We start from the raw sequence: 13,146 nt of genomic DNA on the forward strand, positions 1-13,146 counted from the left end.
CCCCCCCCCATACACATGTACATACACACGTCCACACACGCAAATATACATACCTACACAGCTTTCCATGGTTTACCCCAGACGCTTCACATGCCTTGCTTCAATCCACTGACAGCACGTCAACCCCTGTATACCACATGACTCCAATTCACTCTATTTCTTGCCCTCCTTTCACCCTCCTGCATGTTCAGGCCCCAGATATATGTATAATTAAGCAATTGTCTTGGTAATTCCATTATGCTTGAAAATTGGTATAGGATTTTTTTTTTTTTTTTTCCGCTGTCTCCCGCGTTTACGAGGTAGCGCAAGGAAACAGACGAAAGAAATGGCCCAACCCACCCCCATACACATGCCTTGATTCAATCCACTGACAGCACGTCAACCCCGGTATACCACATCGCTCCAATTCACTCTATTCTTTGCCCTCCTTTCACCCTCCTGCATGTTCAGGCCCCGATCACACAAAATCTTTTTCACTCCATCTTTCCACCTCCAATTTGGTCTCCCTCTTCTCGTTCCCTTCACCTCCGACACATATATCCTCTTGGTCAATCTTTCCTCACTCATTCTCCCCATGTGACCAAACCATTTCAAAACACCCTCCTCTGCTCTCTCAACCACGCTCTTTTTATTTCCACACATCTCTCTTACCCTTACGTTACTTACTCGATCAAACCACCTCACACCACACATTGTCCTCAAACATCTCATTTCCAGCACATCCATCCTCCTGCGCACAACTCTATCCATAGTCCACGCCTCGCAACCATACAACATCGTTGGAACCACTATTCCTTCAAACATACCCATTTTTGCTTTCCGAGATAATGTTCTCGACTTCCACACATTCTTCAAGGCTCCCAGAATTTTCGCCCCCTCCCCCACCCTATGATCCACTTCCGCTTCCATGGTTCCATCCGCTGCCAGATCCACTCCCAGATATCTAAAACACTTCACTTCCTCCTGTTTTTCTCCATTCAAACTCACCTCCCAATTGAATTGACCCTCAACCCTACTGTACCTAATAACCTTGCTCTTATTCACATTTACTCTTAACTTTCTTCTTTCACACACTTTACCAAACTCAGTCACCAGCTTCTGCAGTTTCTCACATGAATCACCCACCAGCGCTGTATCATCAGCGAACAACAACTGACTCACTTCCCAAGCTCTCTCATCCCCAACAGACTTCATACTTGCCCCTCTTTCCAAAACTCTTGCATTCACCTCCCTAACAACCCCATCCATAAACAAATTAAACAACCATGGAGACATCACACACCCCTGCCGCAAACCTACATTCACTGAGAACCAATCACTTTCCTCTCTTCCTACACGTACACATGCCTTACATCCTCGATAAAAACTTTTCACTGCTTCTAACAACTTGCCTCCCACACCATATATTCTTAATACCTTCCACAGAGCATCTCTATCAACTCTATCATATGCCTTCTCCAGATCCATAAATGCTACATACAAATCCATTTGCTTTTCTAAGTATTTCTCACATACATTCTTCAAAGCAAACACCTGATCCACACATCCTCTACCACTTCTGAAACCACACTGCTCTTCCCCAATCTGATGCTCTGTACATGCCGTCACCCTCTCAATCAATACCCTCCCATATAATTTGCCAGGAATACTCAACAAACTTATACCTCTGTAATTTGAGCACTCGCTCTTATCCCCTTTGCCTTTGTACAATGTCACTATGCACGCATTCCGCCAATCCTCAGGCACCTCACCATGAGTCATACATACATTAAATAACCTTACCAACCAGTCAACAATACAGTCACCCCCTTTTTTAATAAATTCCACTGCAATACCATCCAAACCTGCTGCCTTGCCGGCTTTCATCTTCCGCAAAGCTTTTACTACCTCTTCTCTGTTTACCAACTCATTTTCCCTAACCCTCGCACTTTGCACACCACCTCGACCAAAACACCCTATATCTGCCACTCTATCATCAAACACATTCAACAAACCTTCAAAATACTCACTCCATCTCCTTCTCACATCACCACTACTTGTTATCACCTCCCCATTTGCGCCCTTCACTGAAGTTTCCATTTGCTCCCTTGTCTTACGCACTTTATTTACCTCCTTCCAGAACATCTTTTTATTCTCCCTAAAATTTAATGATACTCTCTCACCCCAACTCTCATTTGCCCTTTTTTTCACCTCTTGCACCTTTCTCTTGACCTCCTGTCTCTTTCTTTTATACGTCTCCCACACAATTTCATTTTTTTCCCTGCAAAAATCGTCCAAATGCCTCTCTCTTCTCTTTCACTAATACTCTTACTTCTTCATCCCACCACTCACTACCCTTTCTAATCAACCCACCTCCCACTCTTCTCATGCCACAAGCATCTTTTGTGCAATCCATCACTGATTCCCTAAATACATCCCATTCCTCCCCCACTCCCCTTACTTCCATTGTTCTCACCTTTTTCCATTCTGTACTCAGTCTCTCCTGGTACTTCCTCACACAAGTCTCCTTCCCAAGCTCACTTACTCTCACCACCCTCTTCACCCCAACATTCACTCTTCTTTTCTGAAAACCCATACAAATCTTCACCTTATCCTCCACAAGATAATGATCAGACATCCCTCCAGTTGCACCTCTCAGCACATTAACATCCAAAAGTCTCTCTTTCGCGCGCCTGTCAATTAACACGTAATCCAATAACGCTCTCTGGCCATCTCTCCTACTTACATAAGTATACTTATGTATATCTCGCTTTTTAAACCAGGTATTCCCAATCATCGGTCCTTTTTCAGCACATAAATCTACAAGCTCTTCACCATTTCCATTTACAACACTGAACACCCAATGTATACCAATTATTCCCTCAACTGCCACATTACTCACCTTTGCATTCAAATCACCCAACACTATAATCTGGTCTCGAGCATCAAAACCACTAACACACTCATTCAGCTGCTCCCAGGATGTATTAGACCTAATTACATTATTATAGTAATAATGAGACCTTGGTCTGATGCCAAATCTGGAAAGAGTTTAGGAGAAATAATAGGCTTTTGAAAAGGATGTCATAAAAGAAATGTCAAACATAATGTCAGTATGATTGCTTTAAGTAACAATATTTGAAAAGGTTTGGAAGACGTGAGATCTTGTCCAATTGATGAGTGGAGGGCAGAGTGCACAGTATAAAGTTATGCAAGAAAAGGCAAAAGGTATGCGTGATTGAAAGTGGATGTGAATATGAGCTTGTTAGCAGACCCATCAAAATAATGTACTCAAGGACATTGGACCTTTAGCAAAGAAATTTTGTAATGGAACTAGATTATCTATTGCTACAAGTGTATACTTGGAATAGTGAAAATAAAACTTGTGGGGAAATGTTGCCTTAAGCACAGAAATTGATGAAATGTCCCTATGCATTGCCTTGCCACGAAAGGTATTAGTGGTTTTGTATGTAATTTATAACTGCTGAAATTCCTTTGATGAAATTTTTGGTACTAACCCTGTGGTCATAACACAGCAGCACCAGGAATGGTAGAACCCACTGTTGTGGACTGTAGGTCATGTGTCTAATTTGCCAAAAGGCAGTCTGATAGCAGCACTCTGCACAAATTCTGTTGATTATATTGTTCAAAATTCTTAATATTCCAATTTCCCTTTCACAGGTGTAGATGGCTGATCTGCATTTATCCAACTGGATTAGGTAAGAAAGTAGTGTAAATTGGTGGAAGTTTAAATCTCTTCCATTGGGTATTATGTAAATAAATTGAGCTAGTTCGTACCATTGGAGTTCTACTTTTGGTAGAGTAATAAGACATTTTATATGCTTTGGGTTTGCCTAGTGCAGTGTCTTGTCATGGCAGTTCACTTGTATGTTGTTTAGAGGATAACCTTCATTGGTTTCTTGATTTCCTGAGCATAATTGGATGTTGAAAATCTACAGTGGTCAGAGTTGCCTAAGACTGGCTTAATGATGTGAAGGTAAGTGAACATTAATTTGACTAAACCTAAGGGTTGCATATCTTGTTTATATTGAGCTTTTTCTTAATTTTTTTTTCACTTTCATCTAAATTTTCTAGTAAACAGGGAAGGGTTAGTATTCCAGATATATGTACAATTAAGCAGTTGTCATGGTAATTCCATTATGTTTGTAAATTGATATGGGATTTATTAGGCCCAATTACATGATTATAGTAATAATGAGACCTTGGTCTGATACCAAATCTGGAAAGAGTAGGAGAAATAATAGGCTTTTGAAAAAGATGCCATAAAAGAAATGTCAAACATAATGACAAAATGATTGCTTTAAGTAACAATATTTGAAAAGGTTTGGAAGAAGTGAGATCTTGTCCAATTGATGAGTGGAGGGCAGAGTGCACAGTATAAAGTTATGCAAGAAAAGTCAAAAGGTACACATGAATGAAAGTGGATGTTCTTGGAGCCCATCAAAATAATGTACTCCAGGACATTGGACCTTTAGCAAAGAAATTTTGCAATGGAACTAGATTTATCTATTGCTACAAGTGTCTACTTGGAATAGTGAAAATAAAACTTGTGGGGAAATGTTGCCTTAACCACAGAAATTGATGAAATGTCCCTATGTATTGCCTTGCCACGAAAGAAGGTATTAAGGGTTTTATATGTAATTTGTAACTGCTGAAATTCCTTTGATGAAATTTTTGGTACTAACCCTGTGGTCATAACACAGCAGCACCAGGAATGGTAGAACCCACTGTTGTGGACTATAGGCCATGTGTATAATTTGCCAAAAGGCAGTCTGATAGCAGTACTCTGCATAAATTCTGTTGTATATTGTTCAAAATTCTTAATATTCCAATTTCCCTTTCACAGGTGTAGATGGCTGATCTGCATTTATCCAACTGGATTAGGTAAGAAAGTAGTGTAAATTGGTGGAAGTTTAAATCTCTTCCATCGTGAAGACTACCGATTGTACGAATTTTATTGGGGCCTGAACATGTAAGAGGGTGTGAGGCATGTAAGAGAATACATTATTGGAGCTGTGTGGTGTACATGAGAGAATGTGGTCATTAAGCTGAACCAAGGCATGTGAAGTGATGTGGGACTTGGTTGTTGATAGTGGTCTCTGGCCTCTGTGTATTATTTATGACAATCCGAGAGTGAATATGGTTTAATGAGGCCATTTATTAAGAGTTCCTAATGCTAACATGGGAAGTGATGAAATTTGGAGAAAAAAAATTTGAGAGGATAGTTGTAAATGTGAATAAGAGCAAGGTTATTAGGTACAGTAGGGTTGAGGGTCAAGTCAATTGGGAGGTGAGTTTGAATGGAGAAAAACTGGAGGAAGTGAAGTGTTTTAGATATCTGGGAGTGGATCTGTCAGCGGATGGAACCATGGAAGCGGAAGTGGATCATAGGGTGGGGGAGGGGGCGAAAATTTTGGGAGCCTTGAAAAATGTGTGGAAGTCGAGAACATTACCTCGGAAAGCAAAAATGGGTATGTTTGAAGGAATAGTGGTTCCAACAATGTTGTATGGTTGCGAGGCGTGGGCTATGGATAGAGTTGTGCGCAGGAGGATGGATGTGCTGGAAATGAGATGTTTGAGGAAAATGTGTGGTGTGAGGTGGTTTGATCGAGTAAGTAACGTAAGGGTAAGAGAGATGTGTGGAAATAAAAAGAGCGTGGTTGAGAGAGCAGAAGAGGGTGTTTTGAAATGGTTTGAGCCCATGGAGAGAATGAGTGAGGAAAGATTGACCAAGAGGATATATGTGTCGGAGGTGGAGGGAACGAGGAGAAGAGGGAGACCAAATTGGAGGTGGAAAGATGGAGTGAAAAAGATTTTGTGTGATCGGGGCCTGAACATGCAGGAGGGTGAAAGGAGGGCAAGGAATAGAGTGAATTGGAGCGATGTGGTATACAGGGGTTGACGTGCTGTCAGTGGATTGAATCAAGGCATGTGAAGCGTCTGGGGTAAACCATGGAAAGCTTTGTAGGTATGTATATTTGCGTGTGTGGACGTGTGTATGTACATGTGTATGGGGGGGGGGGTTGGGCCATTTCTTTCGTCTGTTTCCTTGCGCTACCTCGCAAACGCGGGAGACAGCGACAAAGTATAAAAAAAAAAAAAAAAAAAAAAAAAGTTGTATATAGCATTAATGGATCTGGAGAAGGCATATAATAGTTTATAGAGATGCTCTGTTGAAGGTATTAAGAGAATATGGTGTGGGAGGTAAGTTGCTAGAAGCAGTGAAAAGTTTTTATCGAGGATGTAAGGCATGCGTACGAGTAGGAAGAGAGGAAAGTGATTGGTTCCCAGTGAATGTCAGTTTGCTGCAGGGGTGCGTGATGTTTCCGTGGTTGTTTAATTTGTTTATGGATGGGGTTGTTAGGGAGGTGAATGCAAGAGTTTTGGAGAGACAGGCAAGTATGCAGTCTGTTATGGATGAGAGGGCTTGAGAAGCGAGTCGGATGTTCGCTAATGATAGAGCTGGTGGCAGATTCGGGTGAGAAACTGCAGAAGGTGGTGACTGAGTTTGGTAGTGTGAAAGAAAACTGAGTAAATGTGAATAAGAGCAAGGTAATTGGGTTCAAACTGAGAGTAAATGTGAATAAGAGCAAGGTAATTAGGTTCATTAGGGTTGAGAGAAGTAAATGGGGAGGTAAATTTGAATGGAGAAAAACTGGAGGAAGTAAAGTGTTTTAGATATCCGGGAGAGGATTTGGCAGTGGATGGAATCATGGAAGTGGGAGTCACAGGGTGGGGTAGGTGTTGAAGGTTCTGGGAGCGTTGAAGAATGTGTGGAAGGCGAGAACGTAATCTTGGAGAGTAAAAATGGGTATGTTTGAAGGAATAGTGGTTCCAACAGTGTTATATGGTTGTGAAGCATGAGCTATAAATAGGGTTGTGCGGAGGAGGGTGTACCTGTTGGAAATGTTTGAGGACAATATGTGGTTTGAGATGGTTTGATCGAGTAAGTAATGAAAGGGTAAAAGAGATGTGTTGTAATAGTGTGGTTGAGATAGCAGAAGAGGGTGTATTGAAATGGTTTGGTCACATGGAGAGAGTGAGTGAGGAAAGATTGACAAAGAGGATACATGTGTTGAAGATGGAGGGAATGAGAAGTGGGAGACCAAATTGAATGTGGAAGGATGGAGTAAAAAAGATTTTGAGCAATCGGGGCCTGAACATACTGGAGGGTGAAAGGTGTGCAAGGAAGAGTGAATTCAAATGATGTGCTGTCAATGGATTGAACCAGGGCATGTGAAGCATCTGGAGTAAACCATGGAAGGTTTTGTGGGGCCTGGATGTGGAAAGGGAGCTGTGGTTTAGGTGCATTACACATGACAGCTAGAGGCTGAGTGTGAGCGAATGTGGTCTTTGTTGTCTTTTCCTGGTGCTACCTCGCACTCACGCGGGGAGGGGGCTGCCATTTCATGTGTGGTGGCGGGAATGGATGAAGGTAGGATGTATGAATATGATGTATATATATATGTATGTCAGTGTATGGATATGTATGCATACGTTGAAATTTATAGGTATGTATATGTGCATGTGTGGGTGTTAATGTATATAATGATAATGATAGTTCTATTAAGGCATTGCTGTATTTACAAATTTGGTAAGTTTAGTAAAAGACTTTTTTTTTCTACAGAATGAATTGAAGACCGAGTTACTCCATCGGTAATTGTAAGTATGCTTAGCATAGTTAATTCATTTTATGCCATGAACATTATCATCGGGGTCTTAAATGTGTAGATGGAAATAATTCTGAAAATGATTAATTATATATATTTTTGTTAATGATTTACTAATTCATTGAATTTGTTTTACAGATGGTGTGTACTGGTGGAACTTGTGATTAGTGGATGAATGTTGCATATTTCATCTACCTTTATTTTGTTTTAAATATGATGATATATAGTTCTTCCTTGGATGTCTGAATTGAATTGAAGCAATACCTACCTCTGATATGTAAATATGAAAACTGTGTAATGTTAATGTTCATATCATTCATTGAGATATTTTGCAGGAATTGGCAGCATCTAGTTTTTGGAAGGGGAAACAATCTGAGAAATAAGGTATGGCTTCAGACGATTATATTTTAGGATACTCTATAGTAATTCTAGTTATACAAAAATAGTGTAATGTTCATATTCAGTGAGGTATTTTGCAAGAATTGGCAGAATCTAGTGTTTGAAAGGGAAACCATCTCTTGAGAAATAAGGTAAGGCCTCTTACAATTATCATTTTTAGGATACTCTTATTTTTATAGTAACTCTAGTAATACTCTTATTCCTTATTCTACTTGCTTTTTGAATTATGCTAATCTATTGGAGGTTTGTTGAATTGCCTTTAGCATAGAGTACAGACTCCTTTTGAATGCTGATGTCGTTATACCATCCACATTTCTAATTTGTCTTCATACATGTCTGGTTCACGGGAACATTCATTAATTTCATCTCTTAGGTATGTGTACAGATAGAGGTGTATCTTTCATGAATATATGCTTTAAGATTGGGATGTTCATAATGTCATTTTTGTCATACCCAATTTGTTACATATCCTCTCAAGGCCAGAGTTCCAGTTCCTTCAATATCTCATGGTAGTTCATATACTACAGACCTTAAATTTTACTTGGTTTCTATTCTACTTATTTCAGTTTTAAGTGGTCACCATAAAGCATGGCAGTATTGTAATTTGCTTCATAATTACTCTGGAAGTGAGTGATTGGTTCCTAGTGACTCGGTCTGCAGCAGGGGTGTGTTATGTCCCCATGATTGTTTAATTTGTTAATGATTAAGGAGGTAAATGCAAGAGTTGGAGAGAATGTCAAGTGTGCAGTGTGTTGGGGATGAAAGGTCCTGGGAAAAGTCAGTTTGCCAGTGATACAGCTCTAGTGGCTGATTCAACTGAGAAACTGCAGAAGATGGTGATTGAGTTTGGAAAAGTTGAGAGTAAATGTGAATAAGAGCAAGGTTGAGGGACAGGTTAATTAGGACGAGTTTGAATGGAGAAAAATGGAAGTGAAGTGTTTTAGATATCTGGGAGTGGACTTAGCAGCAAATGCATCCATGGAAGTGGAAGAGTAACAGGAAGGGGGAGGTGGGTGAGGGTTCTGGAAGTGATGAAGAATGTGTGGAAGGAGAGAATGTTATGTTGGAGATTGAAAATGAGTATGTTTGAAGGAATAGTAGTTCCAGTATTGTTATATGGTTGAAGCATGGGCTTTAGATAGGGTTGTACAAAGGAGGGTACATGTGTTGGAAAATAAATGTTTGAGGACAATATGGGGTGAGGTAGTTTGATAAAGTAAGTGATGAAAGGATGAGAGATGTGTGGAAATAGTTGAGAGAGCAGAAGAGGGTGTTGAAATGGTTTAGACTTATGGAGAGAATGAGAGGAAAGATTGACAGGTTATATGCATCAGAGGTGAAGGGAACAAGCAGAGGTAGATAACCAAATTGGAGGTGGAAGAATAGTGAAAACATTTGAGCGATTGGGGCCTGAACATACAGGAAGGCAAGGTGTGCAAGGAATAGGGTGAATTGGAACAGTGGTATCCTGGGGTCAAGATGACCATGGAAAGGTCTGTGGGGCCTGGATGTGGATAGGGAGCTGTGGTTTTGGTGCATTACAAATGAGAGCCAGAGATTGAGGATGAATGTATTGTGGCCTTTTCTGTCTGTTTTTCCGCTACCTCACTGAAGAGGGGATACTCATGCTGTTTTCTTTGGTGAAGGGTAGTGTCAGGAATGGATGAAGGTAAGCAAGTATGAACATGTACTTGTCTATATATGTCTATATATGTCCCCTATGGGGATAGGGGAGAAAGAATACTTCCCACGTATTCCCTGCGTGTCGTAGAAGGCGACTAAAAGGGGAGGGAGAGGGGGACTGGAAATCCTCCCCTCTCATTTTTTTTAATTTTCCAAAAGAAGGAACAGAGAATTGAGCCAGGTGATGGTATTCCCTCAAAGGCCCAGTCCTCTGTTCTTAACACTACCTCGCTAATGCGGGAAATAGCGAATAGTTTGAAAGAAAGTATGTATGTGTACATGTTATGTACATGGGCATTTATGTATTTGTGGATGGGCCATTCTTCATCCGTTTCTTGGATGCGGGAAACAGCAATTAAGTATATATTTATTTTTTTATACATACTTTATCGGTCTCCCACGTTGGCGAGGTAGTGCAAGGAAACAGATGAAAGAATGGCCCAACCCACCCACATATGTATATACATACATGTCCACATGCACATATACATATGTATACATATATATATTCTTTTTTTTTCTTTCAAACTATTCGCCATTTCCCGCATTAGCGAGGTAGCGTTAAGAACAGAGGACTGGGCCTTTGAGGGAATACCCTCACCTGGCCCAATTCTCTGTTCCTTCTTTTTTTTTTTTATTTTCATTATACTTTGTCGCTGTCTCCCGCGTTTGCGAGGTAGCGCAAGGAAACAGACGAAAGAAATGCCCCCCCCCCCCATACACATGTATATACATACGTCCACACACGCAAATATACATACCTACACAGCTTTCCATGGTTTACCCCAGACGCTTCACATGTCCTGGTTCAATCCATTGACAGCATGTTGACCCCGGTATACCACATCGTTCCAATTCACTCTATTCCTTGCACGCCTTTCATGCTCCTGCATGTTCAGGCCCCGATCACTCAATCTTTTTCACCCCATCTTTCCACCTCCAATTTGGTCTCCCACTTCTCGTTCCCTCCACCTTTGACAATATATCCTCTTTGTCAATCTTTCCTCATTCATTCTCTCCATGTAACCAAACCATTTGAATTGAACCAAACTGTTTGAATGGAAAGAACTGGAGGAAGTGAAGTGTTTAGATATCTGGGAGTGGATTTTGCAACGGATGGAAAAATGGAAGCGGAAGTGAGTCACAGGGTGGGGGAGGGGGAGAAATTTCTGGGAGCGTTGAAAAATGTGTGGAAGGCGAGAACATTATCTTGGAAAGCAAAAATGTGTATGTTTGAAGGAATAGTGGTTCCAACAATGTTATATGGTTGTGAAGTGTGGGCTATAGATAGGGTTGTGCAGAGGAGGGTGTGTGTGTTGGAAATGAGATGTTTGAGGACAATGTGGTCTGTGGTTTGATCGAGTAAGTAATGAAAGTGTAAGAGGGATGTGTGGTAATAAAAAGTGTGGTTGAGAGAGCAAAAGAGGGTGTATTGAAATGGTTTGGTTACATGGAGAGAATGAGAGGAAAGATTGACAAAGAGGATATATTGTCAGAGGTGGAGGGAACGAGAAGTGGGAGACCAAATTGGAGGTGGAAGGATGGAGTGAAAAAGATTTTGAAGTGATCGGGGCCTGAACATGTAGGAGAGTGAAAGGGTGCAAGGAATAGTGAATTGGAATGATGTGGTATACCAGGGTCGACATGCTCTCAATTGATTGAACCAGGGTGTGTGAAGCGTCTGGGGTAAACTATGGAAAGTTTTGTCGGGCCTGGATGTGGAAAGGGAGCTGTGGTTTTGTTGCATTATACATGGCAGCTAGAGACTGACTGAACGAATGTGGCCTTTGTTGTCTGTTCCTAGCACTACCTTGGTTGTCATTTCATGTGTGGTGGAATGGCGACGGGAATGAATAAAGGCAGCAAGTATGAATTATGTACATGTGTATATATGCATATGTAAGTGTAGGTATATATATGTATTTTTAATGTATAGGTATGTATATGTGCGTGTGTAGACGTTTATGTATCTACATTTGTATGTGGGTGGGTTGGGCTGTTCTTTCATCTGTTTCCTTGCGCTACCTCACTAACGCGGGAGACAGCAACAAAATATAAATGAATAAAATAATGTGGTTTCAGAAGTGGTGGAGGATGTGTGGATCAGGTGCTAGCTTTGAAGAATGTGAGAAATATTTAGAGATATATTTGTACATGGCACTTACGGATTTAGAGAAGGTATATGATGAGGTGGATAGAGATTCTTTGTGGAAGGTCTTGTGTATGGTGTGGTAGACAAGCTGCTAGGTGTAAGGCTTATGTGCGAGCAGGAAGAGGGTCTGTCTGAGGTAGGGGTTTGTGATGTCCCCATGGTTGCTTAATTTGTTTTTGGATAAGGTGGTTTGGGAGGTAAATTCAAGTTTTGGAGGGGTAAGTATGCAGTTTGTTGGGGATGAGAGGGCCTGGGAAGCGAGTCCATTGTTGTTTGCCAATGATAAACCACTAGTGGCTGATTCAAGTGAGAAACTTCAGAAGTTGGTGACTGTGTTTGGAAAAGTGGGAATGGAGAAAGTTGAAAAGTAAATGTGAATTAGCAAATTTATTAGGTTCAGCAGGGTTTGGGAGCAAATTAATTGGGATGAAAGTTTGAATGTAGAAAAATTGGAAGTCAAGTGTTTTAGATATCTGGGAGTGAACTTGGCAGCGAATGGAACCACAGAAGTAGAAGGGAGTCAAAAGGTGGGGGAGGGGGGAAGGTTCTGGGAACGATGAAGAATGTGTGGAAAGGGAGAATGTTATCTTGAAAAGCAAAAATTTGTATGTTAGAAAGAGTAGTAGTTCCAGTAATATCATATGGTTGTGGGGCATGGCCAGTAGGTAGGTGGGTGGATGTGAAAATGTTTGCGGATCTTGTGGTGTGAGATCGCTTGATCGATTAAGTACTGAAAATAGGAGAGGTAAGTGGGTGAGACAGCAGGAGAGGGTGTTGAAATAGTTTGGGCATATGGAGAGGATGAGTGAGGAAAGATTGACAGAGGATATATGTTTCAGGTGGAGTGAACAAGAAGTGGAAAACCAAATTTGGAGGTGGAAAGATGGAGTAAATTGGGTTTTGAGTGATCTGGGCCTGAACTTGCAGGAGGTTGAGAGGCGTGGAAGGGATAGTGAATTGGAACGATGTGTTATAATGAGGTCAACGTGCTGTATATGGACTGAACCAGGGCATTTGAAATGTATGGGTAAAACATGAAAAGGTCTGTGGGGCCTGGATGTGGATAGGGAGATGTGGTTTTGGTGTATAACACAGAGATGGCTCTGGAATAGATGAAGGCATGGAAATATGAATATGTACATGTGTATATATGTATTATATGTACATGAATGTATATATGAGTGGATGAGTCTTTCTTCATGTTAACTGGCACTGCCTTGCTATTGAGAAACTGTGATCAAT

The 13,146-nt window shown here is 40.9% G+C and overlaps 2 protein-coding genes across 18 annotated transcripts in view; one reads left to right on the top strand and one right to left on the bottom strand.

Moving 5' to 3' along the window:
* The window catches only part of nero (deoxyhypusine hydroxylase nero), a 59,713-nt gene that overhangs the window by 33,385 nt on the left and 13,182 nt on the right, over positions 1-13,146 (bottom strand). The window lies entirely within an intron of this gene.
* LOC139763297 (uncharacterized) overlaps positions 1-13,146 on the top strand; it is a 48,525-nt gene that overhangs the window by 26,091 nt on the left and 9,288 nt on the right. For 3 of the 17 annotated variants that reach the window (XM_071689269.1, XM_071689266.1, XM_071689268.1), the window contains 3 exons: positions 3,661-3,698; positions 4,847-4,884; positions 7,628-8,054. In XM_071689269.1, coding sequence (XP_071545370.1) covers positions 3,661-3,698; positions 4,847-4,860 — 52 coding nt within the window. In that variant the 3' untranslated portion in view covers positions 4,861-4,884; positions 7,628-8,054. The remainder of the gene's footprint in view (positions 1-3,660; positions 3,699-4,846; positions 4,885-7,627; positions 8,055-13,146) is intronic. The other 14 variants (XM_071689271.1, XM_071689276.1, XM_071689278.1 and 11 more) reach the window with 11 other exon arrangements.

The sequence above is a fragment of the Panulirus ornatus genome, chromosome 46 (assembly GCF_036320965.1).
Source record: "Panulirus ornatus isolate Po-2019 chromosome 46, ASM3632096v1, whole genome shotgun sequence".
Taxonomy (NCBI): Eukaryota; Metazoa; Arthropoda; class Malacostraca; order Decapoda; family Palinuridae; genus Panulirus; species Panulirus ornatus.